General features: G+C 36.6%; 2 protein-coding genes across 3 annotated transcripts; both read left to right on the top strand.

The window, feature by feature from the left end:
• Positions 1-36: 36 nt before the first annotated feature.
• pdlim3a (PDZ and LIM domain 3a) lies at positions 37-18,701 on the top strand. 2 transcript variants are annotated; one of them, NM_001024376.1, is given in 7 exon segments: positions 1,951-2,084; positions 12,233-12,384; positions 14,713-14,788; positions 14,869-15,056; positions 15,192-15,325; positions 15,880-15,991; positions 17,755-18,464. In NM_001024376.1, coding segments are annotated over 7 exon segments (924 nt in total). In that variant the 5' UTR covers positions 1,951-1,991; the 3' UTR covers positions 17,924-18,464.
• A 5,511-nt stretch (positions 18,702-24,212) lies between these two features.
• On the top strand, positions 24,213-27,912 carry si:dkey-256e7.8. The gene is given in 3 exon segments (NM_001442466.1): positions 24,213-24,912; positions 26,172-27,197; positions 27,289-27,912. Coding segments are annotated over 2 exon segments (927 nt in total). The 5' UTR covers positions 24,213-24,912; positions 26,172-26,294; the 3' UTR covers positions 27,313-27,912.
• Positions 27,913-27,941: the final 29 nt, after the last annotated feature.

Genomic DNA, 27,941 nt, shown 5'->3' with positions numbered 1-27,941 from the left:
TTATAATTTAATATTTTAACATTTTTGTTTGATTAAATTTGCAATTCTAAAAAAAAAAGAAAACTAATGAAACATTCTTAACAAGTTAGTGTTCATGATCCTCATTTTGAAAAAAAAAAAATATATATTTTTCAGTCTAAACAAGTGAAGTTTTATACATTAATTTCAAGACGAGCATGTAATATGATTGATCACAGCTGGCTTCTCATCTAAAATCACTAATGATCCATTCAGATTGATCCAAGCTTACAATAAATAAACCAATTTTACCCTACTGCCTTAGCTTCGTTTGGAAGAATTACCCCTTCCACCACCATCTCCTCCTTTCCCTCCCTTTTCTAAGGGGAGCTCTCAAGAACTACCTGATCTCGGACACCCTTTATATGCTCATTATCTCCGAGCTCAGGGTTCTCCCCCGGGACAAACCTGCAATTAACGCCAAGCATATCTAAATGTGAACTATTGAAATAGTTATATAATAGTGATCCAGCATTATGGAAGCACTTAAGCGAAAATGTAATTAAATTAAATTTAAATTAGTTTCTTGATAAAGCTGTTTACTTGGTAAAAATTGAACTTTGTAAAAAATGCTGGGTTCAACACAATTGCTTCATGTCTAAACCAAAACGATGATGTTAACTTAATAGATTTTACAAATGTAAGTAGTAAACCTACAACAATTAAGTTGTTCCAAAAATTTCTCAAGAATTGTGATGTGATGAAGAATGTGTGATGTGTTCAAGCAGCACAACAAATAATAATTATTATTGAGTGTATACTGTTTAAAATGTCTGAAAAAAATACTAAAACTACATGATATTACATTAGATTAGATTTTCTTAGGTTAGATTCATCTTTATTGTATTTACACATGTACAAGTACGAGGCAACCTAATGCAGTTTTGGTCTAACCATGAGTGCAATAGCAGCAAGCGCAGGATATAGGTAGTTATAAAGTGCATTTAAAAGTGTGTGTGTGTTCGGGGGGGGGGGGGGGGGGGGGATCAGCTGCAATACAAAAGTTGATGTTCATACAGTTATTAATCACCTGTTTCTTAATGGTCTGTCTCTAAAAGTGAGGGGGACGTATCCCCATAACCCACTCCACCATCCCCCACACCCCGCCCCTCAGTGCAATTACAGAAAATCTATGGTGATATTTACAGATGGATGTACTATGACATTGTTACTATGAACAGAGGTTTACAATATTATTTTATTACATTACAATATTTAGATTAATATTCTGAAAAAAGGGTTTATTTGTATATATTTGTGTCTCATATGATGTCAGTATGTTTAGTCTATCCTAAAAAAACTAAATGCAACTGAGCAGCCTTATTCAATACATCAATCAAAGCTGACAAACAAAATTCAATGATATTTTGGTTGATCTTTTAATGTTTATTCAATGCTTGTTTCAGTAAAAATATTTATTTAATTTTAGTCAAAAAATTCTGATCTGGTGAGCATTTTGATCTATTTATCCTCGTTGAAATAACTTCATTTCAGTGTGGAAAACTAATTAAAAATAAATTATAGTTTTAACGTTGTTTCAATGATAGTTTGGTTGATGTTTTAACATTTATTCATTGTTCTGGGATTTCACTTGTTTTGTTTTGTTTGTTTTGCTCTTTTTGTAGGATAAAAAACGCGACATTTGTATAGTTACTACAGACTTTTTTGATGAAAAACCCTTGTTCTTAAAACGAAAGTAAAATTGCCATTCCTAGGATTGTTCTGATATAGTCGAGGTGACTAAGGATTTAGGTGTGATGTTTATACGATAGAGAAGAGATTGAGATTTGATGAGATGAACAGTCTGACAGAGACAGAGTAGCATTATGAACTAAGAGAAGTGAGTGAGGAAGATATAAAGCGAGAGATAGCACTCAGCGGAGGAGTGGTCTTCATTTGGCTCCAAAGGGGTTTAAAGTTGAAAACACCGTCATACTCGACACACAAATACTGTACACACACCTGCTGTGGAAATGCCGTTCACTGTGGTGTTAGATGGTCCCGCGCCGTGGGGTTTTCGACTTATTGGAGGAAGAGACTTCAGTCAGCCGCTCACCGTCGCCAAAGTGAGTGTGTCTATTTACCTATTTAACTGTGTTAAACAAGCGAACAGAAAATAACAGATTTATTGAAGCAACACCATCAACAAACATAAAACAATAGGCTAATCATAACACAGACATCAATTTTCAATTTTCTGTAACGTTTTTAGAAAGTGTTATACTGAACGCATTATAAGACTATATTATTGATTCAGAGCACCTATATTCTAATAATAACAAATGATTATTATCATTATTGTTATCTATGTAAATGCACATACGTTTAAAAAAAGTTCTAAATGTGTTAATACACATTCACTAAAGAATCTTTATAAATAATAATAATTTGATTATTATGATTGCCGTTGTTATTATTATCATTGTAATGATATATTATCTACACAAGTATTAGCATATTTTGATTTATATATTTATTCATCTGCAAATAATATATGTGTTTTTATTTTTACTATATTTGTATTATTATACTCAACTAATTCATCAACTAATATAATAATAAAACAATGAAATGCAAGAAGACCGAGTTAAAGGCGAATAAATACCAAACATACACACACATTTTCTTTTTCTTTTCTTATTGTATTTTGTATTTTATTGTTCTGTTATTATGTCATTTAGCATTTTAAAGAAAGAAAAGTTAATTACATAATCAAATGTAATAATAAAACCATAAAAATGATGAACAGCTTTACAGTAAAGTAAATTAAAAAAAAAAACATGCAAGCACATTATAATAATTTATAATTATTGTGTAGTAAAAATGCTTTACAATTATTATATAGAGCTAAAATACTAGACTATTATAAAAGAAAATCCCCAGCAGTGCTGGGTTGTGCCTGCAGGGCATCCTCTGTGTAAAACATATACCAGAGTATAGTTGGCGGTTCATTCCATTGTGGTGACCCTGATAATCAGGGACTAAGCCAAAGGAAAATGAATGAATTAAAATAATGTATATAATCATAGAATATACAAAATGCAAAAAAAAAAAAAAATTACTAGAAAGGAATAATAGAAATGGATACCGAAATTACACAATCTGGCATGAGCTGCGGATTGCAGTATATCATCCCCAATAAAGAGAATGTTTTATGGTGCAGAACAATGGCTGTCCTCATGCTCTATTTATGTGCATGTGTGGAGCTAAAATTGTTGATGAATCATTGACATTGGAACTAACATTTGGATCCTCGCACCTGTTGTGGCAGTGGATTTGTGTATTGCACGTATAAACAAATGTCAGAGAGAGTCCAAAAACAGAAAGAACAACCGATAGGAGCATAGACTGATTGAAACCGCTCTGTTTGTTCAGCCCTTTAAGGGGATTGTTTAATCAAAAATGAAATAAAAAATCTGTTATCATGTCATCCAAACACCATGTCAGATTCTTTCTTCTGTTGAACTCAAAAAAAAAAAAAGAAAGAAAGAAATTTGAGGAATATCCTGGCTGCTGTTATCCAAACTTGCTATTCTGTCCTACAAAAGAAAGAACATCATATAGATCTGGAACATGAGCAATATTTAACACAAGTCGGATGGTTATATGAAGTCCCTTTAATATTATTAAAAAGATTAAAATATTCTAGACTTTCTCTCAATTGTAATTGCAATTTTATATCTCCAAATAGCAAGTGTTTAACTGTAATCTATCTTTGCATTTTACAATGATTAATTCAACTATTAATAAAAAAAAACATATTTGTACCTTGAATTTTGATTATTTAATTAATTTTGATAATTTATATATATATAAATATAATATATATATATATATATATATATATATATATATATATATATATATATATATATATATATATATATGAGCAATATCACTTGAGTAGCAGTGCGACAGGGCTGTATATCGGCACTGATGTGAGGCGTGCGTTGGCACAAGGCCACAGGCCGAGTGCCATAGTGCCCCCACCAGTGCCGATATACAGCCATATCGCTCTACTACGAGTGTGATATTGCGTTTATACAACAGTTTGACGGCATTATTGTGTATATATAAAAACAAAATCAAACATGGAGAGCCTCAAAAACCCTTTTGTATGAGGAACTACGTTCTTCCGGATTTAAATCATAAGCTGACAGTTAAACAGTTGAGCAAGCATCTTTTAAACTTTAAATCTGTAGTGTCTGCTTTTCTTGCTGGTTGTATGTGGGCAGAGTAATACACAAAGGGTAAAGAGGCTGTAGGAGTTCTGATATTGCAGAATATCGCACGGCTATCAGCAAATCAGATTTGAGAACCAGACAGAACTGTTGTATAAATATAGATTTTCATTTCCAAACAAAATGCAACGCCCCCATGACATTGGGGTACCACGTCAATCTGACGTCATGTTGACATCTTGTGTCTGCTGGGTGTTTAAGGCCATTTTGGTCATACAGTAAACATCCGTCATCTTTTCACCAGTGACATGTATCTAAACAGTCTCTGTGTTTTTGCGGGTAAAGATTTTGAACATCTTCTAGGACACTTTTATTGCTTCCAAACAGTTTGCTGCAATCATAAATCACCCATGTCTTGAGGTAGTTCATTTTGATACAAATTACCTCTTTACTTCTGTGTGTGATTTATTGGACAGGAATTACAGGACTGACTTTTCTAATCTCCATAGACAAGAAAAAATAAAGTAGTGACTGCAGTTAAGGAAAGTAGTGCAGTAAAAGTACTCAAGGGAAAGTAAAAGAACAGATTTTGAAAACTACTAAATTACAATTCCTGAGTAAAACTACTCAATTACTACTAAAACCCTGAAATGGAAATTTACTCACTATTTACTTAAACACAAAGGAAGTTATTTTGAAAAATGCTTGTACTTGTAACTTTTAATGTAATTGTTAAAGTCTGTGGTTACCGGTTTCTAACATTCTTCAAAGTATCTTCTTTTGTTTTCAACAGAAGCATAAAAAAAACCTCATAATGGTTTTGTACCGCTTTAGGGTGTGCAAATAAGTACTTTCCATTTAAGGGTGACATATTCCTTTAAGAAAAAGTCTTTCAAACCAGTATTAAAAATTCCATATGATAAAAACTGAATCTTGACATATTTTTTATCCTAATCCAAATGTACTGTCTTTTTTTTTTTTTGAAGATTATTTAAACGATTTTTTTTTCTGTGAGTTAAAAAGGCTACAACTTGTTATGTGATCAAAGATCTAGTATATAAATGCACAATGAAGTCATTGTTTGTGCAGAGGTTTTCTGCTTTTGTTCTCTGAGCAGCTCTAGTTTTAGATTTCTCCTTTGCTTTAATGAGATTTCACACTCGGAACATTCTCTGCTGCTCACTCTGTGGTTCAGCATGACACTGTTACCTAATCTCAACACTGCGCAGCCATTTTTGGTCAAACACCTCCTGTCCTCTGTCTCTGGGCCTTCAGATTTGATTTACTCACAGTCTGTAACCTGCATGGACTTTATTAATCAAAGTATGTTTGGAAAGCAGGCCTATTTTATCAACAGCAGATTTGAAATGTGCTCAAAATGTAATTTTAGAACGACAATGGGCTTTGTTTTATGTCATATACTGTAGTATCTGATTAGTTCAAGTTGACTCAAATTTCAAAATGATTTAGCTAAGATTTGTGGAGCAAATGTCCATTACATGCAGTACAAATATAGATCTATGCTTACTTTTTCAATGCTTAAATGCCAGTTGATTTTGAATCAGGCTTTGATTTACGTAAGCAAGGTTTCAGGTTTACCTAAAATTACATTATTAATCTAATCATTTGGCAAATTAACTTATTTAAATTGACCTCTGGCTATAACATCCACTGTAAAAAATATTCGTAATTTTCCCGTTTATTTTTGCCAACTGTGGTGCCATAAATAAAGTAAAATAACAGCCGTTAAATACAGAAATTTATCAGAAATTTAAATTTAAGGAAATTTCTATAATTTAATGTCTGTTATTTTACGGTACATTTCTGTAATCCACCCCAGCTGCTGGAAATGAACCGTAAAATTACGGACTTTTTTTTACAGTGTCAAACAAAAAACAATTTCTATATTCCAAGCACCATACAGGTCAGTGATCTGAACTAACAACAGATTAATATAACTTCCTGTCAATTACAATTACAAGTTTCATTGAAGAAAAAGATGAGACGATGGATTGAAGACCATAACATTTATAAAGAGTGGTCAATTCTGGTGAAAAAGAAGGCTGGGCATATAAAAGCATTTGTGCATTTGAATATATATTGGTATAAAATTTGTATGTATTAGATTTTACTTTCATGTCTGCAAGAAAATGTTTTAGTTGACATTTTATCTCCCATTTAATATTGATATATAGTTTTACTAATTATTTTTTTATAATTATTTTTTTAATAATTATTTATATATTTTATAGTTTAATAAAAGTGTAAAAACTTATTTTATAGTTTTTTTAAAGAAAAGGCTTTTTCCAACGCAATTGCTAACTTTGTTTCTAAATTATAAGACATAATAAACAATGGATAAATAAATCTTTTTTTTTTTTTTTTTACCGGACACAGTAAATCGGCTGCTGTACTTTACTCTGGCTACTGTAAATTACAGGCAACATTCTAGTGTGTCTTGTCATATTTATGAGTAGATATGACTAGTCAGATATCATCATTGTAAAATGCGATTAAAAAGTGAGTAAACCCTTTGTAACACTGAACTGTTAAGTTCACTTTACTTAATTTGTACTAAGTGAATTAGGTAAAGTTTCAATTACTCAATTATTTGAAGGCAATAGGTTGATTTACTTTCAACTAATCACCTTAACAGCAATGAATTTTCTCAGGTTTTTTTTTTAAGTAAAGTCAACTAAACACTTTTTAAATGTAGTTACATAAACTTTTTGGGTAGGATGAGAAATGATTTACTCCTCTGTTTTGGCAACAGGGTTTGACACAATTGACTGATAGAAACATTTTTGCCAAACAATCCAATAGCATAAATGCTATAGGAATCATGATTGAAAGACATTAAAATCCACTGTGTGACCAAATTATGTAATTCTTTTTAAACTAAGACAAAAGTGTTAAAACTAAGGCATAACTTTTGGTGTAAAACCTAGTTTTTTTTTTTTTTTTCAGAGAGACCACACATAACTTTCAGTATTTCAGATGTTATCTTTAAAGAAATGCCACCATTTGCTGTATTATACATTATTGTGGCAGATAGTTATACCAGTTTTAGGCCAGCATATGGTACTGTAGCTATAAACACATGATCATTTACACACATTTACTGTAAAATAGTTCTAAGTATACACATACACATTGCACAGAACATACATCTGGGATGAATAGATAAGAGACCTTAAGAAATATATTGAGTTGATAAACAGCTGATTTAAGGGTAAGAATCTTATCCAGTGCCAAACCATCACAATTCCACAGAATACACGCCTACTGCCTTATGATGAATGACTGACATGATGGATGTACATTTTCATTCGGTTCTTATACCATTATACATGCCATTCTTATCATGTAATGCAAGTGATACTATATAATGCACTGCATATGTGCAGTTTCATATAATTCATCTTTGCAGCTTTACTCTGTGAAATGATAACAGTAGGACTGCAGAACTTGGCTGGAGACTTATTCCTCAAGTATGTTTACAGGTAAGATTAGTTTACTTGGGTAACATACCAATGAGGACAAGGACATGCACACAATCAGACAAACACACACACACACACACACACACACACACACACACAATCCTGACATACTAAGGACATAAAGCTTCATATTATTCAAGCCCCCTTGTCATTTTTTATGGTTGCACACACACAAACCTGTATTTATTTATGTAAAAATCCACAATGGCGATGCAGTGGCACAGTACACAGCAAATTCATTGGTGTTAAATTTCAAGGGTTGAGGTAATTCAGAGTAAAGTGTTAAAATTCTAGAGTTAGATCGGCATTAGAAGCTGATTTGCCTTCTTGTCACACAGAGTAACATGTATCTACCTTTGTAGAAAAGCCTTGTATTTGAGAAACTAATCAGAGTGTCTGAAATCTCGCCACACCCTCATTCACCTGGCCCTTAAATTAGTCAATTAGTTTAGTCCACTAGACAGAGCGAATGACCACAAATAAGTGAATTGAGACACCTGCTGTTGAACACCTGCTGTTAACAAGCACAATCACTGAAGGAATAAGAAATTGAAGGAAGAAATAAATCTACAGACACAGCCTCACACCAAACCAACTGAATTAAAACAGAGGATTAAACATCTCCATTAAATAATAGTATAAGCAGCTTCACTGATTACAGTTTGACTTCATTTCTGTAAGAATATTTGACAATGAACAGAGGTTTATATTTTTTTATTAAAAATATTTCATTTGACCTCACCATCATGGAGATCAGAGGCTGCTTATTTGAGTTCTTGAAGCTTTATTCCTATAGACTAATGTTTCTCTGACAGTTATAGCTGCGTTTCTAAAACTCATCAGTTATAGCAAGAAAGATCAAGAGAAACTATACTGTTTGTGCCAAATTTTTATAGATATAATTTCAGGTGATTAATAAGTTGATTCATAAAGATATGCAAATATAGTTGTATAAAAACTGCATGGGACAATACTTCTGGCAGTCTGCTGCTCTTCATAGAAGATTCAACAAAAATTAGGATGCAATTAATAATTAGAGTGTCATGCACTAAACATTCAAGTTCCAGCTTGCTCATTATGACACACAGGCATCAAGATTTAGGATATGAACCTCAACCGTGGTTGCTGAAAAAAAAAAGCTGCATAGATCATACCGCAATGCATGCTGGGTGCCAGCATAGTACAAAGCTCCCAGCATGCATTGCAGCATGAATAAATTATGCAGCTTTATATTTTTACAATCTCTTTCTTTTTCTTTATTTTGAGTTGTTTTTGGGAGGTGATATTTCAGTAGTGTTTTTTTTTTGTTTGTTTGTCACCATTATTGAGATTCAAAGACTAATTGTTGATGTCTGGGTGTTTTTAAGTTCTGCCATAGATCAAACATTCTCATTGTAAATATTGGTTTTATTTTATTATATATTATTGGAGCTTCAGTGGTTTCTTTTATGTATATCATTTATTTCTCACACATAATTAATATGAGACTGAATTAAAAAACAAGCAGGAAAGGATGGCTATGTCATATAATAATCTCTTCAGACTGACACTTTAATTTTCTTTCGGCTTTCCATGCTATATGTCTAAAGTGTAATTAACACTAACTATAGCAGCCAAAATAAAAGACATTTATAGTAAGAAGTTGAAAAGCCTGACTAAAGCAGACTCTGTCCTCCATCATGGTGACTTCAAATGAACAACAGAAATTTCATTAAGAGCTTTTGTTCACATGACAGAAATAAAGTCAAAGGTCAGTAATAGGTGAAGCTCCATGATAAGTTGTTTAATTTGATGAGTTTTTTTTAAAGATGTTGAAAAATAACATTTTTTATTGTGTAATTTGTTTTATTTTTATTGATTATTATTTTATTTAGAGTTTTTTTTTTTTTTCTCAGTTGATTTCATCTTTGGTTTTGGCTTGTGTTTTTCTGTCCTTCAGTGATTCTGCTTGTTAACAGTTGTTCATCAACAAATCTCAATCCTCCTTTAATTAGACACTTTATTGTCTCATTAACTTCATCACTGTCTGAGTGTTCAGCCTTCTGTAGTGAGGACACTAGTTAGGATTTTGCTCTGGAATTTAAGGCTTACGTGTGTTCGAATGAAAAATACAGACTATGGGATTTGTTTTTAACAGAAATATTCTGAAAACTGAATTTACGAATGTAAAATGTTGAAAACAGCAGATTACTGGCAACCACTGCTGCCAGTATTTTGACATACATTTAACAGATATTTTACACAATAAGAGTTTGCTAATTAACACTCTGGGTGTTAAAAATTTTAACACTTTCAAAAGTGTTATTTTAACACCTATAGTGGTTCCCATATAAACACTGAGGGAGTGTTAATTTTAACTCTAAGGTAGTTAAATCTACCAAATCTAAAATTTGCAGTGTGAGATCGATAAAAAATATAGACTGTTGAATGTGCTTTTAACAGAAATATTCAGCAAAAAACAGCAGATTACTGGCAACCACAGCTGCTGGTATTTTTACGTAAAATCTAAAAATGAAAAAAAAAGAAAAACAGCTAAACGTTTTTTGTGTCACCATTGTGGAGGATAATAGTGTCTCTGTTCAAGTCCAAGATGAACTGAAAATATTTGATGTTATGCTGCATCTTCTTTTGTTTAAAGGTAACTGTGTAGTTATTAATGCAGTCAAAATCTGTTTGCTACTAGCAATCACACATGAAAACATTATTGCATCTAAAGACTTTACATTTTTGTGCACTAAGCTATAATTTTGTAAACTGAACATTGTGTTAGTTCATGAAATATGGTTATTTTTTGTAAATTTATACAGTTCTATAAAACTTCCATGTTTTTCACAGAAAGATTCTGGCAACCACAGCTGCTGGTATTTTTTCGGAAATTTAACAGATATTTTACACAATAAGAGTTTGCTAATTAACACTCTCTTGGTGTTGACAATGTTAACACTTTCAAAAGTGTTATTTTTAACACTTATAGTGGTTCCCATATAAACTCTGAGGGAATGTTAATTTTAACTCCAAGGTAGTTAAATCTACTATGTAAAATTTGCTGTGTAGGTGGTGCTGTCGCCTCACAGCAAGAAGGTCGCTGTTTCGAGCCTCAACTGGGTCAGTTGGCGATTCTGTGAGGAGTTAGCATGTTCTCGCTGCGTTCGTGTGGGTTTCCTCCGGGTTCTCCGGTTTCCCCCATGCGGTACAGGTGAATTGGGTAGGCTAAATTGTCTGTTGTGTATGATTGTGTGTGGATCTAGGGATGGGTTGCGGCTGGAAGGGCATCCGCTGTGTAAAAACATGCTGGATAAATTGGCGGTTAAATCCGCTGTGACGACCCCAGATTAATAAAGGGACTAAGCCGGAAAGGAAATGAATGAATGAATGAATGAATGAATGAATGAATGAATGAATGAATGAATAAATAATCCACATTTTGTATACATCTTCTTCCTTTTCAAAAAACTAGAATACAGGATTTTTGGCTCTTGAAGTAAGTTATAGCATACAAGAAAGAAAGAAAGAAAAAGAAAGAAAGAAAGAAAGAAAGAAAGAAAGAAAGAAAGAAAGAAAGAAAGAAAGAAAGAAAGAAAACTTAAATGCCAAAATATAAAATGCACTTTTAATTTACATGGGCAAAATGTGAGATTAAATTACTATTATTTAACCATAGAATTAATACAATCTGAAGCACTGATGATGCACTGTTCATCAAAATACTATTTTTAGTATATTTTCATATTTAATACTCTTATCACGTTTTATACTTTTAACATAATTTTTGTGAGCAGAAATAAAATGAATGAATTATCAAGTAAACTTCAGATTCTTAAGGCTAATAAGTGGTAAAATATCCTATTGTTTGCTTTATAAAACAAAAAAAAAAAAAACATTTTTATCTTCAACTATCCCTTTGATTAATAAAATAACTATACAATTTTACTGCGAAAATAAGCATGTACCACAAACTGAAGGTGAACAAATTAACTGCTGAAATGGATTTTCTTTGCGGATTTAACTAAAGCATGCAGTATGAACCATGTGATGTGGATAGATGACTGTTTATGGCTGACCGTACTGTTGTGCAGTTGTAGGAGTTTCCCTCTTATACTCAAAACATATGAAAGGGAGTAAAAAGCAATACAACATTTACTAAGTTTTGCAGTAACCAGTTCACTAGTAATCATTTCATTAAATTACCACCCAAAATCCATGTTTGTTTGCACTCAGCGTTTCTGTAATAGTTTCGTTTCTGCCAACTTCAACACATTATTTTCTATCTTCCATCACTCTAAGTGCCTTGTGTTTGCTATTATAGAAAATAATTCAGTGTAACAGTATTATTTAATTTGTATATTTGCTCATTGACCATCAACAGAACTTTTCTCTCTGATTGGTCATTTTATTGTATTGTGGTTTGATGCTTATTTGCCCGGTTTAGTCATTCTGTATATCAGTAGAGCTCAGTGTTGGAGTTTAGCCATTTGCTGAAACTTTCAGCTAACTTCTTCTGATGTTGTCTAAACCATTCTCTGTTTTCAGATTTCACCAGGAAGTAAAGCTTCCACAGTGAACCTCTCTCCAGGAGATATCATTTTGTCGATAGATGGAGTGTCAGCAGAAAACCTGATGCACTCTGAGGCTCAGACTTTAATTAAGGATGCCTCCTATCAGCTCACACTTACTGTTGAAAGGTCAGAGGTCCAATCATTTATATAGTTGATGTGCATTTGGGTTCTTGAAAAAGATTTTGGGGGTTTTAACGTATTGTTGGTGCATTTCAAGTATTTTCTATTAATTGTGGTTAAACTGTAATAATATAATACTAATAAATAATGGATCCATAATTAATATAATCATGCAAAATGGTCGAATGTGATAGGGACATTTGACTTAGTTGCATAACTTATTGTTAAACATTTTTAACAGCTAACAGAGTTGACGTTTTACACCATTTTGTGCATTAGCTCAAGACGCTAACCTCAAAACAGACACCACATGACAGGTCTTAAAAACAATGTTATGTGTTTTAATTGTATTATAGTTTTCAAAAGGTGAATGAGAATTCAATTAAATATCCCAGTAACAAAGTTGACCAGCTCAATCTCACGGCAATTTGTAACTTTTTGAAATAGTGGCTAATTCGTATGAATTCGTACAATCTAATTCGTACAATTTAGTACGATTTGCTCATCACCCAATTACGGTTGGGGTTAGAGGTGGGGTTGGGTGCCACGCCTCCTTTTTAAAATCATTCATTTTCGTATGACTGAACTCGAATTCGTACGAATTAGCCACTAAACTGACAAAATTTTAAATACTTACGTTTCCTCGTGAGATCAGGCTGGAGTTGACAGATAGTTTCTTATAATCTATTGGTTTATCCTAAACACATTTAAAAAAAATAGTATTTTGTTGCTTGTTTTGAACTTTTTTAAATGAGTTGAAATAACACAATTCTTAATTTTTTTGGCGAGACAACTTAATTGTTTCATGTTTAATCCACTTAAATTTTTCAAAACAATTAAGTTAACTTAGTCTATTTGTGCTGGGACAACATGAAATAACTGAGTGGAACCCAGCATGTTTGCAGTTCAGTTTGTAATGAATAAGAGAAGAATAATGACATGCCTCAGTGCCTTCCAGTAAAATAACTTGAAGCAAAATGCTTCTTTTGTCAGTGCTTTAAAGGTTATGCCTTTTTAGAAACAATGTGAATAGAACGTAGGGATGGACACAACTTTGTTTCAATAAGTGAAGAGCAATTAAAGCAGAAAATAGATGTTTTATGCAGGTGCTTCTTTGACTTAGTCAACACAAAAGTTTAAAATTAGACTAGATTAATTATTTCATGATAATTGATGCTGAATGTATAATTCAGGAGGCAGAGACAGCCAGAAATTGGTCTAGTGAGATTCTTTAAGTGAACATTTTCATAACAAAATGTCCCTAAATATGCTTATTTAACATATTGTTTTTAGAGATAACGTGATATAATATGTGTTTTTAAATGTAAAATGTATACACGATTCTAAAATCATCCATATGCTAAGAAATACTATTGAGAGCATATTGGAAAAAACAAGAAATGATAACATTCAAGTTTAGGTCACAATTCATGCTATTAACTATAATGGCTTACTACCTGCCTATGGGCTCAAGCTAGAGTTTTAAAGCCAACGATAAACTTCCTGTGAAAGCTTAATGTGACTATTTTCAATTTCACAAGGTTGTTTTTACAGCATCACTGTTGTAATGCAGTAACAATACATTCAGTTAAATAGACTTAAGCATTCATTTAGTTGTTCAAGCTAAAAATGAGATGAAAGACCGTTGTAACTGCTAGAGCCATCAGTAGCAACAGGCTAGCGTAGAACATGGTGGGGGGAATGGAAGTTAATGCAGTGATTCTTGTCTGATCTGGGAACCACTTCATATCATTTATCTAACAGGCAGTGAAGATTGCTGATTTTTAAAGAAATCATATTTTAAACTTGACAATTTTGTAACAGAAAGACAGTACACCAGAAGCCCTTGGGCTGCCTGGCTGAAAATTGAAAGTCTGTGTGCATATTATTAATCATAATTGTATATTGTATCTGGCGAAGCAGTGGCGCAGTAGGTAGTGCTGTCGCCTTACAGCAAGAAGGTCACTTGGTTGCTGGTTCGAGCCTAGGTTCAGTTGGCATTTCTGTGTGTTTGCATGAGTTTGCATGTCCTCTGGGTGCTCCGGTTTTCCCCCGCTGCGTAAAAACTTGCTGGATAAGTTGGCGGTTCATTCCGCTGTGGTGACCCCGGGATAATAAAGGGACTGAGCCGACAAGGAAATGAATGAATGAATGTATATTGTATCCTTATACCTAAAACCTAAACCCAACTTCTACCTTACTAACCATTAATAAACAGCTAATTAGTAGTTTATTAAGCAGTGTTCATTAATGGTTTGCTAATACCGTGAATTGTGACCTAAACTTAAGTGTTACAGAAATATTTTATGTGGGATCACAAATGTTATTTTGCAGACCTGAGACTAAGCTGTGGTCACCAAATATGACTGAAGACAATCCATTTAAAATGAACCTAGAAGCCGAGAGACAAGTACGTGTCTTTATATTTTTTCTGCACAATGATCCCCTATTTTTAATATGAACTGTAACACTTATCATATTGATCGAAAGGAACACAGACCAATAGGAGCAGGCCATAATCGAAGGGCTTCACCGTTTGTGGCTGCAGCCAACATTGATGAAACACGACAGGTGGTGAGTCCAACCTACAACTCCCCTATTGGGCTTTACTCTTCAGGCAATATTCAGGACGCCCTACAAGGACAACTCAAGGGCCTCATCCATAACAAAGCAGAAAGGTGTGTATCATAACTGAACCTAAATCCTTCTAGAATGTTTTTTAGAACTAATCAACATTAAGTAATAATTTTAAATCAATACAGCATCTAGTTTGCTTTTGTCTAGCAGATTACATTGAAATTATGACTGTGTAGTCCCAGGTTACTCAGCAATATAGAGGATTCGGATGTATATCGGATGCTGCAGAAAAATCAAGAAGAGGATGAAGCTCATGAACCTCGACAGTCTGGATCCTTTAAGGCCTTACAGAGCTTTATGAACAGTGAGGGTACGACATACACAACATTGTTTTTAATGAATGAGTATGACGTAATGTGATTGGCAATTCAAAAAATGGGTGGAGGGAGAAAATAGTTTCACACACTGAGGAAGGCATTGGGCCAAAACGTTTGAGCCAAAACAGTTTTGTCCATCCAATCCATTGCACGTAAGGAAAGTTTGCCTCCTTCAAAACACCTCTTAAATTTATTTTTTTCACGGAAAAAATATAACACAATTAATTTTTTTATGATGAACGTACGAGATATTATTAGTTAGATAATAGTCTTAATATGTAAAATGTACTTCACCCAGATTATTTAATTCTAATTTAAAAGGAGTGTTGTGGATTATGCATAATGTATTAAAAATGAAAGTATTATAGTTTTGAAATTTTGTGGCATATAGTCAAGGATATAAAAATCCTTATTACTGTTTGTTTGTGGTTAATTTTATGAAATCTTTACTATGGATTTATTATTTTTTGAAAATGCTGCAATGTGCACATGCACTGAAGTTTTGTTCTGAACAGAAACATGTTACTATACTGTTTTCTTTCCACAGGTACTCGTCCATTAGTGATAAGGAAAGTCCATGCCCCCATGAGCAAACCATCTGCTCCTTCTGGCAACTTGCACAAATTACCAATGTGTGATAAGTGTGGTAACGGCATAGTGTAAGTTAAGCTACACAGGTCATATAGTCATATGCACAAGGTCAAATATTTACTGTAGAAAGCCAAGACTTTTGGCTGTGACTGTGGAGGCCACATAGTGAACCAATGTCATGTTCAAGAAACATAGCGCATAGCGTCTTATCCTGCTGGAAGTAGCAATCAGAAGATGAGTACACTGTGGTCATGAAGAGACTGACATGGTCAGCAACAATACTCAGGTAGACTGTGGCGTTGACACAATGCTCAATTGGTACTCAAAGTGGCCCAATGTGTGCCAAGAAAATATCCCCCACACCATTACACCACCAGCAGCCTGAACCATTAATATAAGGCAGAATGGATCCATGCTTTCATGTTGTTGAAAGCAAATTCTGGCCCTACCATCTAAATGTCCCAGCAGAAATCGAGAATCATCAGACCAGGCAACGTTCTTCCAATCTTCTATTGTCTAATTTTGTTGAGCCTGGTGAGCTGACAGGAGTGGCACCCAGTGTGGTCTTCCGCTGCTGTAGCCTATCTGCCTCAAGGTTTGACGTGTTGTGCGTTCAGAGATGCTCTTCTGCAAACCTTAGTTGTAACAATTGGCTATTTGAGCTACTGTTGCCTTTCGATCAGCTCAAACCAGTCTGGCCATTCTACTCTGACCTCTGGCATCAAGGCATTTCCTCCAACAAAGCTGCCGCTCACTGGATATTTTTTCTTTTTCGGTCCATTCTCTGTAAACCCTAGAGATGGTTGTGCGTGAAAATCCCAGTAGATCAGCAGTTTCTGAAATACTCAGACCAGCCCGTCTGGCACCAACAACTGAGCCACATTCAAGTCACTTAAATCATTGTTCTTTCCCATTCTGATGCTCGGTTTGAACTGCAGCAGATCATCTTAAACATACAAAATCGCATACTTATGCACTATTCTGTGCCATTTTTAGTATAAATAATGTAAGCAATGCATTCACACTGAAAACTCTAAAAATAATAAGTACACTTTAATATATGTCAGATAACTTTATTTATTTTGGATTGTGAAAGCAGTATTCTCCTACGAGAGTGATTATATCGCCTCCTGGTGGTGAAAGCGGTTATACTCATGGCAGGTATTATTTGGTAACTTATTTCACTTATTTGACAACCGTCAAACTTCATGAGGGAAACGGTTTGAATTTCCGCTTAGTAAAAAAACCTTAGTGTTTCATTTGGGACGACAAACATATATATTATGCTGTTGAGTGTGTAGATGTATAAGTGCATAGTGTATAGTGTGCCATTCGGACACAGCTGTGGTCTACATGCCTAAATGCATTGAGTTGCTGCCATGTGATTGGCTAATTAGAAATTTGCATTAACAAGCAGCTGGACAGGTGTACCTAATAAAGTGGCCGGTGAGTGTATATATTATACAGTATATATTGAGACTTTATTTAAAAATCTCCTATATCATTCATTAATTGTAATTGGTCAGTTAATTTTTTACACTTTCCAAATAATTCAAATACAAATCTGCTTTTCAGAGTAGGTTGATGAAAAGTAATGTAAAAATTATATATATTTTAAATAAATTCTGTTTTCTTAAACTTTCGGTTATTAAAAGAATCCTGAATAATAATAATAATAATAATAATAATAATAATAATAATAATAATAATTTAAAAAGTGGTGTTAAAAATCTGATCACAGTATTACTGTGTTTACTGTATTCATCAAATAAAATGTAAATGTTGATCTAGGTTTTTATTTTTGCTCTTCTGTCTCTCTTTGTTTTCTTAGTGGGACGGTTGTGAAGGTTCAGGATAAGTTCCGTCACCCAGACTGTTTTGTGTGCACAGAATGCGAGGAAAACCTAAAGCAGAAGGGATACTACTTCATAGATGATGAGCTGTACTGTGAAAGCCACGCTCATGCCCGGGCAAAACCTCCTGAGAGTCCAGACCTTTGATCTTCTCGCCAACATGAACTTCTCTTGTTTTAAGCACAGACACAAAGGTTTTACCAATTCATGCACAATCATGTCGTCCAGATACCGAGAGTTGTCATACATTGTCGTTTTGTGTGCTGGGATGCAGTATTTTGCACTTACTGTAGTAATATAGTGTGTGTTTATTAAAGTAAGTTTGTATGAATAAAGGTTTTGTTTTTGGAGAGCCATAATATCCCTTATCTGGTGTGTTTGAGCAAGACAGGGATGCACTTTCTAAAAGGAGATGTCTAACAAGACTCACAAGTGGTTGTACTTTATATATTTCCATCATGTTTCATGTGCTTACAGATCAAAAGGAAAAATTCACAAAAATATAGCAAGTGAAACACATACTGTAAAGTTAATTTCTTATTTTGCTACAGCATACTGTGGTCATTCATACAGAAAAGTCTAGAATTTAGGAATTGTACTGCCACCTGCTGGGGTAAAATCAATGGCGCACTTCTATAAACCTTTCTGTTGTGATAAAATATGAATGAAATTGTGTTTTGTATACTAATTTCTTGTCAAGCACGTTCTTTTTTTACACTTGATAAAACAGGAATTGATTCTGACTAAAGGGCAAAACAATACAATCTGTGCAGAAAATGTATTTATATCACAGATTTGACCTTTTTCTTGTTTTAATACTGATGTAAATATTAATCGGTTGAAATTCAATTCTTTAATCCATTAATAGGATTAATAGCATAAATATTTTAAAAGTTCTCATCACACATTAAAAGTGTATTCACAATGTATAAGTTCATGCTCTATTTAATATACAAATTCAGTTTATTCATTTTCTAAAAAGCTTTTTACCAAATAAATATTGAATTTTAGAGTGTGACAATTCAGTATTCAACCAAATTATTTCATTGACAAATTTAATATATATATATATATATATATATATATATATATATATATATATATATATATATATATATATATATATATATTGTAGCGAGCACACACATGCCACGTCGCCCTGGTCGCTAATCCAACCCAGCTGGACCATCATCAGCACCGGATCGCTCACAGCTGGACGTCATCAAGCGGAGAGGCATATAAGCCAAGCTCACGCAAGAGGAAGCGAGCTTCATTCAACTAATGACTCCCTGCGCTAATGCTTGTCTCGCTGTCTCTACTCCACAGCAGACTCCAGCTCGTGACGATCCAACACCCGACTACTCACTGTCCTTCACCTACTTCCCGGAGTACCAGAGCACCTCACTTCTAAGAAGAGCACCGTATTCACAACCTACACTTTGTAAATAAAGCACCCTCCGGGGACTTGTCTGTAAACTCAACCAACAGTGTCAGTGTTTTCCCTCTGCCTCGCTACAACTGGTGGAGAATGCGGGCAATTGCAGAGGGAAAAAATTCAGAAAACAACACTTACCAGTAAGGAGAAATAATCGCTGAATTTTTTTTTCTTTGTGTCACAGACAGGCATCCGCTCTCTCTCTCCCACTCACGCTCTCTTGCTCGGCTGTCATCCTGACCTGAGTCATGTTGCTGGAAGACATAGTACGCCATCTAGCGGAAATTTCAAGAAAGCAACAGGTAATAACAGAACAGCTCACCGCTAGACAAGACCGAATGGAGCAACAGCTCCGCCAAGCGGCCAGTCCTGGCCAGTTCCCTGATGTGAGTGCTCATCGTTATATCACCAAACTCAGCGACCTGGATGATATAGATGCTTACCTTCACACTTTTGAAGTGATTGCCGAAAGAGAGAGATGGCCGAAGGAAAGTTGGGTGAGGATGTTGGCACCGTTCTTAACTGGAGAAGCTCAACGAGCGTATTTTGCATTGGAGACACCGAAAAATGACGATTATAAAGCATTGAAGGAGATACTCGCCCGAATGGGGCTCTACACAATCAGCGCAGCACAGCAATTTTCCCTGTGGTCCTATGATGAAAAGCAGCCGGTACGTACCCAAGCAGCTCACCTATCTCGATTGGGGGGATTATGGTTGCTAAGAGGAGATCCTTCCACGGTCCAGGTCGCTGAGAAAGTGGTGATTGAAAAGATGATGAGAGCGTTACCAAGACTACTACGCACACTTACCAGTATGAGGAATCCCAAATCGCTGGCCACCCTGGTGGAGGCGGTGGAGCTGGCAGAAGCTCACGTTGCCAGGGAGACTGGGGAGAGAGCGGCTCTGCCAACCCGGTGGGTGAAGGCGACCGGTAGAGGGCACAGCACGACCAGGCAGCAGACCGGCGGTCCCCAACCCAGTCGACGAGCCGATGCCCACAACACACTTGACCCCGGCCTGGACAGCAGGGTGCGTGATACATCGCAACGTCCCTCCCGAAGCTCCCACCCGAAGAATATTTCTAGATGGGAAAACACAAACAGCCACGTTGGATACAGGAAGCGCCATAACCCTAGTTCACCCGAAAACTTTAAAAGTTCATCATGAAGGAAAAAGCCGAATCCCAATTACGTGTGTGCACGGGGATACCCGTCACGTACCGTCACAGAGAGTGACCATCGCGGCTAAACCGGGCAGCTGGCGCATTGAGGTAGGAGTGGTTCCGGATCTTCCAGTGCCCCTCCTTCTGGGCAGAGACTGGCCGGGGTTCGTTGATCTCCTCACCCACCATCAGGCTCTATTGGCTCGTCCGAAGAAAAAGAACAAAGGACGGGCTCAGCGGGACCGCCAACCAGTGTTGATGGCCACCGAGAGCGACAGAGGGGGTGAGTCATCATCGGCTAACCTATATTTGGATCTGTTCCAACAGATAACTGCAGGTGGTGATTTCGGAAGAGCGCAACGAGAAGACGAGACGCTGAAACACTGCTGGCCAAAAGTGAGAATCGTTGACAGTGAACGGTTTCCCAGCCCTCACCCCCTCCCGCATTTCATTGTACAAAATGGTCTGCTGTACTGTGTCGCAGAGAGGCGGGGGGAAAAGAAGACACTGTTGGTCGTTCCCAGGACCAAGAGGGAGACGGTTCTGGAGCTGGCACATACTCACCCGATGGCTGGACATCTAGGAGCGGCCAACACAATTAAAAGAATCCGCGATCGGTTTCACTGGCCCGGGCTGGACGGAGAGGTGAAGAGGTATTGTCAGGCATGTGACATCTGCCAGAGAACGTCTCCCCAACGACCACCCCCCAGCCCTCTGATACCCTTACCCATCATCGATGTGCCCTTTAACCGCATTGGCATGGACTTGATAGGGCCTTTGCCGAAGTCAGCCCGGGGACATGAGCACATCCTTGTCATCCTCGACTACGCCACCAGATACCCTGAAGCGATTCCCCTGAGGAAAGCCACGTCATTGGCGATCGCGAAGGAGCTGTTTCTGCTATGCAGCCGAGTAGGAATACCAGCGGAGATATTGACCGACCAGGGCACCCCATTTATGTCCCGGTTGATGGCAGACCTCTGCCGCCTCCTCAAGGTAAAGCAAATAAAAACATCTGTTTACCATCCACAGACTGACGGCCTTGTAGAGAGGTTCAACAAGACGCTGAAGCAGATGCTCCGCCGGGTGGTGGCAGAGGATGGGCGCGACTGGGACCTCATGATCCCATACGTGTTATTCGGAATCAGAGAGGTTCCACAGGTTTCACCCCCTTTGAACTGCTGTTTGGCCGCCAACCACGTGGGCTATTGGATGTGGCTCGTCAAGCCTGGGAGCAGGAGCCAGCCCCACAGCGGTCAGTAATTGAACACGTACGGGACATGAGAGGACGCATTGAAAAAGTCATGCCCATCGTCAAGCAACATCTGACCGAAGCCCAGCACGCCCAACAGAGATTATATAACCGGCCCGCCCAACCCAGAGAGTTCCACCCAGGGGACAAGGTGATGATCCTCATACCTACCACAACTTCAATGTTCCTGGCATCCTGGAAGGGACCATATACGGTGGTAGAAAGGGTAGGGCTGGTAAACTATCAAGTCCGTCAGCCGGGACGAAGAGAAGAACAACTGTACCATATCAACTTGATGAAGAAATGGGTTGCAGCTCCAGGTCATCTAGTTGCCTTCTTAGAAGAAACTTCTCCCGTCGTCCATATAGGTGAGCAACTCTCACCGAATCAGAAGGCGGAGCTGCAAGCCTTGGTCGGTCAGTTCAAGGATGTGTTCTCAGACAAACCGGGCTGAACCACCATCATCCAGCACGACATCACCCCACCTGGCACCATCGTCCGGCAGAGGCCTTATCGAGTACCAGAAGCTCGCCGGCTGGCTATCAACGAGGAGATTCAAAAGATGAGAAAATTAGGAATCATCGAGCCATCCTGTAGCCCGTGGTCCAGCCCCATAGTGATGGTCCCCAAACCCGACGACACCCTCCGCTTCTGCAACGACTTCAGGAAGCTCAACGAAATTTCAAAGTTCAACGGGTACCCCATGCCTCGGGTGGACGAGCTGCTGGATAGGCTGGGTGGAGCCCTATTCATATCCACGATCGACCTCACCAAAGGCTACTGGCAGTTACCACTAAGTGAAAGCGCTAAGGAGAAAACCGCCTTCTCCACTCCCGGTGGGCACTGGCATTACCGGGTTCTTCCCTTCGGGCTCCACGGGGCCCCAGCCACATTCCAACGAATGATGGACATCCTGCTGAGGCCCCACCACCCGTATGCAGCAGCATACCTCGACGACCTGATCGTCCACTCCGAGTCATGGGAAGATCATCTATCCCGGTTGCGGAGGGTGCTCCTAGATCTTCGAAGGGATGGGCTCACAGCTAATCCCGAGAAATGCCACCTGGGTCTAGCAGAAGCCAAGTACCTCTGATTCCACATCGGAAGAGGTCTCATACAGCCACAACAAAGTAAGATCAAAGCACTACAAGAAACTCCACAACCCACCACAAAGACCCAGGTACGTGCATTTCTGGGGTTAGCGGGCTACTATAGATGTTTTATACCTAATTTCTCATCCATAGCCAGCCCTCTGACAGACCTGACCAGAAAGGGGCAGCCGGAGAGGATCCAATGGAACAGAAGCAGATGACGCGTTCCAAGCCCTGAAGACGGCCCTCACATCCTCACCGGTACTGCACGCACCTGACTTCGGCTGCCCCTTCATTCTACAGACAGATGCTTCCGACTCGGGCCTGGGCGCGGTCCTCTCCCAGGTCCACGGCGATGAACACCCCATCATGTACGTGAGTCGGAAGCTTACCCCTGCAGAGACTAGGTACGCAACGGTGGAGAAGGAGGCCCTGGCGATCAAGTGGGCAATCCTGGAGCTCCGGTATTATCTCCTTGGCAGGAAGTTTACCCTGGTGACCGACCACGCTCCCCTACAGTGGATGTCTACAGCGAAAAACAACAACGCTCGAGTCACCAGATGGTTCCTGTCGCTCCAGGATTATAACTTCACAGTACAACATCGAGCCGGGGCCTCCCACGGAAACGCTGACGGTCTCTCAAGGCTCTGGTCAGGATGGGCAGGTCTGTCAAAACATTCTACCCCCCCTCTCAATACTTTACCTTTCCTCCGCAGGAAACCCAGGACCAGGACGACGCTAAGGGGGGGGGAATGTAGCGAGCACACACATGCCACGTCGCCCTGGTCGCTAATCCAACCCAGCTGGACCATCATCAGCACCGGATCGCTCACAGCTGGACGTCATCAAGCGGAGAGGCATATAAGCCAAGCCCACGCAAGAGAAAGCGAGCTTCATTCAACTAATGACTCCCTGCGCTAATGCTTGTCTCTCGGTCTCTCCTCCACAGCAGACTCCAGCTCGTGACGATCCAACACCCGACTACTCACTGTCCTTCAGCTACTTCCCGGAGTACCAGAGCACCTCACTTCTAAGAAGAGCACCGTATTCACAACCTACACTTTGTAAATAAAGCACCCTCCGGGGACTTGTCTGTAAACTCAACCAACTGTGTCAGTGTTTTCCCTCTGCCTCGCTATTTTATATATATATATATATATATATATATATATATATATATATATATATATATATATATATATATATATTAGTGGAAAGATTGGTTAAACTAGATACAAAAAATTATCTTAGACAATGTTTGACTGCAATAATCTATTTCATATTGAAATAAGCTATTGAGATGTGGTGGAATTGACATTTGTTCAGTTTACAATGGGAAAAAAATGTTTCTCTACTTATCTAAGTTTGTCCTCTTGATCAAAAAAAAAAAAAAAAGACAAATTAATTAAACTTATGAGACTGTTACATTTAATTTTGAACAAGTTTTTTACTCCCGTAGTTGAAGAATTTTTTTTACGCCCGTTGTTGAAGAATGACATGCAGGTAGCGTATGTTCCAAAAAAAAATTATATTGAGGAAAAGTCTGTTTATTTCAATAATTTGTAAAAAAAAAAAAAAAAAAAAAAAGTTAAACTTGTGTGTTATAGTACACTACACACAAAGTGAAATATTTCAAGCCTTCATTTGTTTCTATTTAATGATTATGGATTAAATATGGGAAAAAACGGAAATCCAGTATTTCACAAAATTAGAATATCATGACTTCAACATTATAGGCTCCCTGTTTCTCAATCTAGTCCGCTAATTAATGCAAAGCCTTGAAATTGTCTCAGTCTGGCTTAGGCTTCAGAATTATGGGGAAGACTTCTGACTTGACAGTTGTGTAGAAACCATCACTGGAACCCTCCATAAGGAGGACAGGTCTCAAAGGGCAATTTCAAAAGAAACTGGATTCTCGCGGAGTGCAGTATCTAAGTAATATAGATAAAATAGTGTTAAAAGGAACACGAGGTTTAAACGATAAATATACATTATTTAAATCGATGTACCGGACAGTCTCACGGGACTCTGGATGTCAAATTGCTCTCGAAGCGACGTGGTGACACGAAGCCCACGGGGGTGATTGAAATCGCTTGGTTTCCATGGTTACAGCCGTCAAATCATTGTAAATATCAATCAAGTCCAATCCAGTCGAGTCCAATCAAGAAGCAGTGTAGGCTATTAGTAATTATTGGTAAGTTTCCTTTTCTTCTCTATGCTTTTTCGTCCACAAATTGAAGTCAATATATGTTGAAGAGATGTAGGCCTACTTCAAAATAGTACAAGTAGCCTATGTTATGTTTAATTTAGCGTTACAGCCACATAATGCAAACTGAGTCAAAAGATGTCTCTTTTGGTGTCTGCAGATCACCAGTCATAAAGTTGATGTAACGTTACTCATGAATTTATTAACATGTTTGATTTACAGTTAAGGACAAATTCAGTATAGCCCTCCTGCGATATTTATTGTTTTTCAAATATTTCTCAAGTGATGTTTAATGGAGTCTTTCAGTGTTCCAGTATTCCAGCAGTTTTTCCGATCATTTTTGTTCAGAAAAAAGTCCTATTTGTTTTATTTTAACCGGAATAAAAGCATTTTCTAACGGCAAATATCATTAGCCACCTAGAGCAATAAAGAAAAATGTGCAATAATTGCCTTAAGCATTTTTAAGCCTTAAAAAAAATTACACTTTAAGCTAAATACGAGTGTCTTGAAAAAAAGCAAGGAAAACATTATGTACCAATTTGTCTTTGACCATTATCATTAAAATCAGCAGAGAGCATTATTATTATTATTATTATTATTGTTGTTGTTGTTGTTGTTGTTGTTGTTAATTGCTTTAAATCAACTTCTGAAACTAGTAATCATTTTAATATGAAGTTGAATTATTACCCCCCCCCCCCCACCCCCCAAATTTTTTACAACACATTTCTAATCATAATAGTTTTAACAACTCATTTCTAATCACTGATTCATTTTATCTTTGCCATGATGACAGTAAATAATATTTTACTAGATATTTTTCAAGACACTACTATACAGGATGAAGTGACATTTAAAGACTTAACTAGGTTAATTAGGTTTAGGCAGGTTAGGGTTGGCGAGTTATTGTATAATGATGGTTTGTTCTATAGACTCTCAAAAATATATAGCTTAAAGGGGCTAACAATTCTGACCTTATATGGTTTTAAAAATGTAAAAATGCTTTTCATAGCTGAAATGTAAAAAGAAGAAATATTCTTCAGAAGAAAAATGTCCTTGAAAAATGTCCTTGCTCCGTTAAAGAACATTTTAGGAAATATGTAAAAAAAAAAAAAAGAAAAAAGAAAAAAAGGGGGGGAAAATCAAATGGGGGGCTAATAATTTTGACTTCAAATACGCTTATATTAAAAAGTCAATTCTATGTAATTACTTTGAATATGTACTTGAGATGACTAGATTATCCTTTGCAGCAATCACTCACAAAAGAAAAGAAGCTCTTTAGTGCTGTATAACTGGCATTGGTCACCTGAAGGAAGAAGTCAAAAACGTCATAAACCAGACAAAGAAAAGACTGCAGAACTTTTATGGACATCATGCACAAATCCACATTTACAGACAGCAGTTCACAGTCCACATTAAATTCTGACCTCACAACAAAAGGACCAGAAGACAACTGCAATGCTATGGAGATCAACTTTAATGCAGACCCTAAAGACATTAAGAATGACATCTTAACTCTAAATAAGAAAGACAATAAAGCCATTCAAAAATCAGGCTGTCATGACTGCAATCTAACAGCTAAATTAACTCATAAATGTCCATTTGAGCCTTATTTAGAAAAGTGCACACGATTGCAGAAAGAAAACCTAGAGGTTAAGAAAAAGCTTAAAAAGATGGAGAAGTATTCCAAGGATTGTGCGACAGAGCTGCAGAGATTTGTTAAGCGCTTTAAGGAGTTTAAAAGCATCAACAAAAACCTGGATTCAAAGAACAAACAACTTCTCAATAAAAACCAGCAAATGAGGCAAAGAATTACAGAGGTTTTAAACCAGAACAAACCTCAATCTGAACATCTAGAAAGAATCACCCAAAGCAAACAACTCGAGAAACAGCAACTTATAGAAGCAGCTGTGAAAAATTACTTAGAAGAACTTCCGATGAAAGAAGATTCAGCTAGAATTAAAGAGAGGAAGATCCTGACACAACTACAACAAGAAAACCTGATTCTACAAGAGAAATTGGAGCAGAAGTGTCAGGTGATGAAATATGCAGTCAGTAAAGCGGAAAGAGTTCAGACAGAGCTGGACGAAGTGGAAAGCTGTCTGCTCACTCTACAGACTGAGAGGAATCTGCTGCGGCAGGAGGTAAAGAGGCTCCATGAGGAATATATCTGCCTTACTAACAGCATCTCACTGCAGATGAAGAGAAACAGCAACGGTTTCGGGAAAAGCTTCACAGTCTACAACAGCAAAGTCCACCTCTTAAGTGTTCTGAAGGTAAGCTCCGTGTAAACACAGCTGTAGTTGTATGACTAATTTGGGTGATAGTTGTTACTTATTTTACGTTTGCTTCCTTTTATTCTGAAAGGAGGACACACAACATAACGGATAGAGAAGAGAAGAGAAGAGAAGAGAAGAGAAGAGAAGAGAAGAGAAGAGAAAGATGAAATACAAAAACCTGAAAAAAAAATATCTAGGAATGTTACTAGATGCTGTCTGTTTTTTCATGTAATTGAGTTTTGAGTATTTTTATTACATTTTTCATTATTATTATTATTATTATTATTATTATTATTATTATTAATAATAATAATAATAATAATAATAATAATAATAATAATAATATTCTTTTGAGTGTTTAATTTCTGGTAAAAAAGGTAATTACCAATATTCTGTGATTTAATATGTAGTCTGTTTATTGACGGTTTTACAAGTGTCATTTTTAATTTATTGTTGTTTATTATTATTATTGTTGATGATGTTGTTGTTGTTAGTATCATTACTTTGATTTATTATTTTCTGCTGGTAAAAAGTTATTTAACAATATTCTGTGTTTTAATATGCAGTCTGTTTTTTGTTACTTATTGTTGTTGATTTATGTTATTATTAACGATATTATTTCTTTATGTTATTATTATTATTCAAAATGAACAATTACAACTGGTAAAAAAAATCATTCATTATTTTCTCTCAATAAATCTGCTTTTTGTGTATTGATTAGGATTTTTACTTGTGTTTTCT

Source organism: Danio rerio, chromosome 1 (genome assembly GCF_052040795.2).
Source record: "Danio rerio strain M-AB ecotype USA chromosome 1, GRCz13ab, whole genome shotgun sequence".
NCBI lineage: Eukaryota > Metazoa > Chordata > Actinopteri > Cypriniformes > Danionidae > Danio > Danio rerio.
This window is presented reverse-complemented; position numbering and strand designations above follow the sequence as displayed.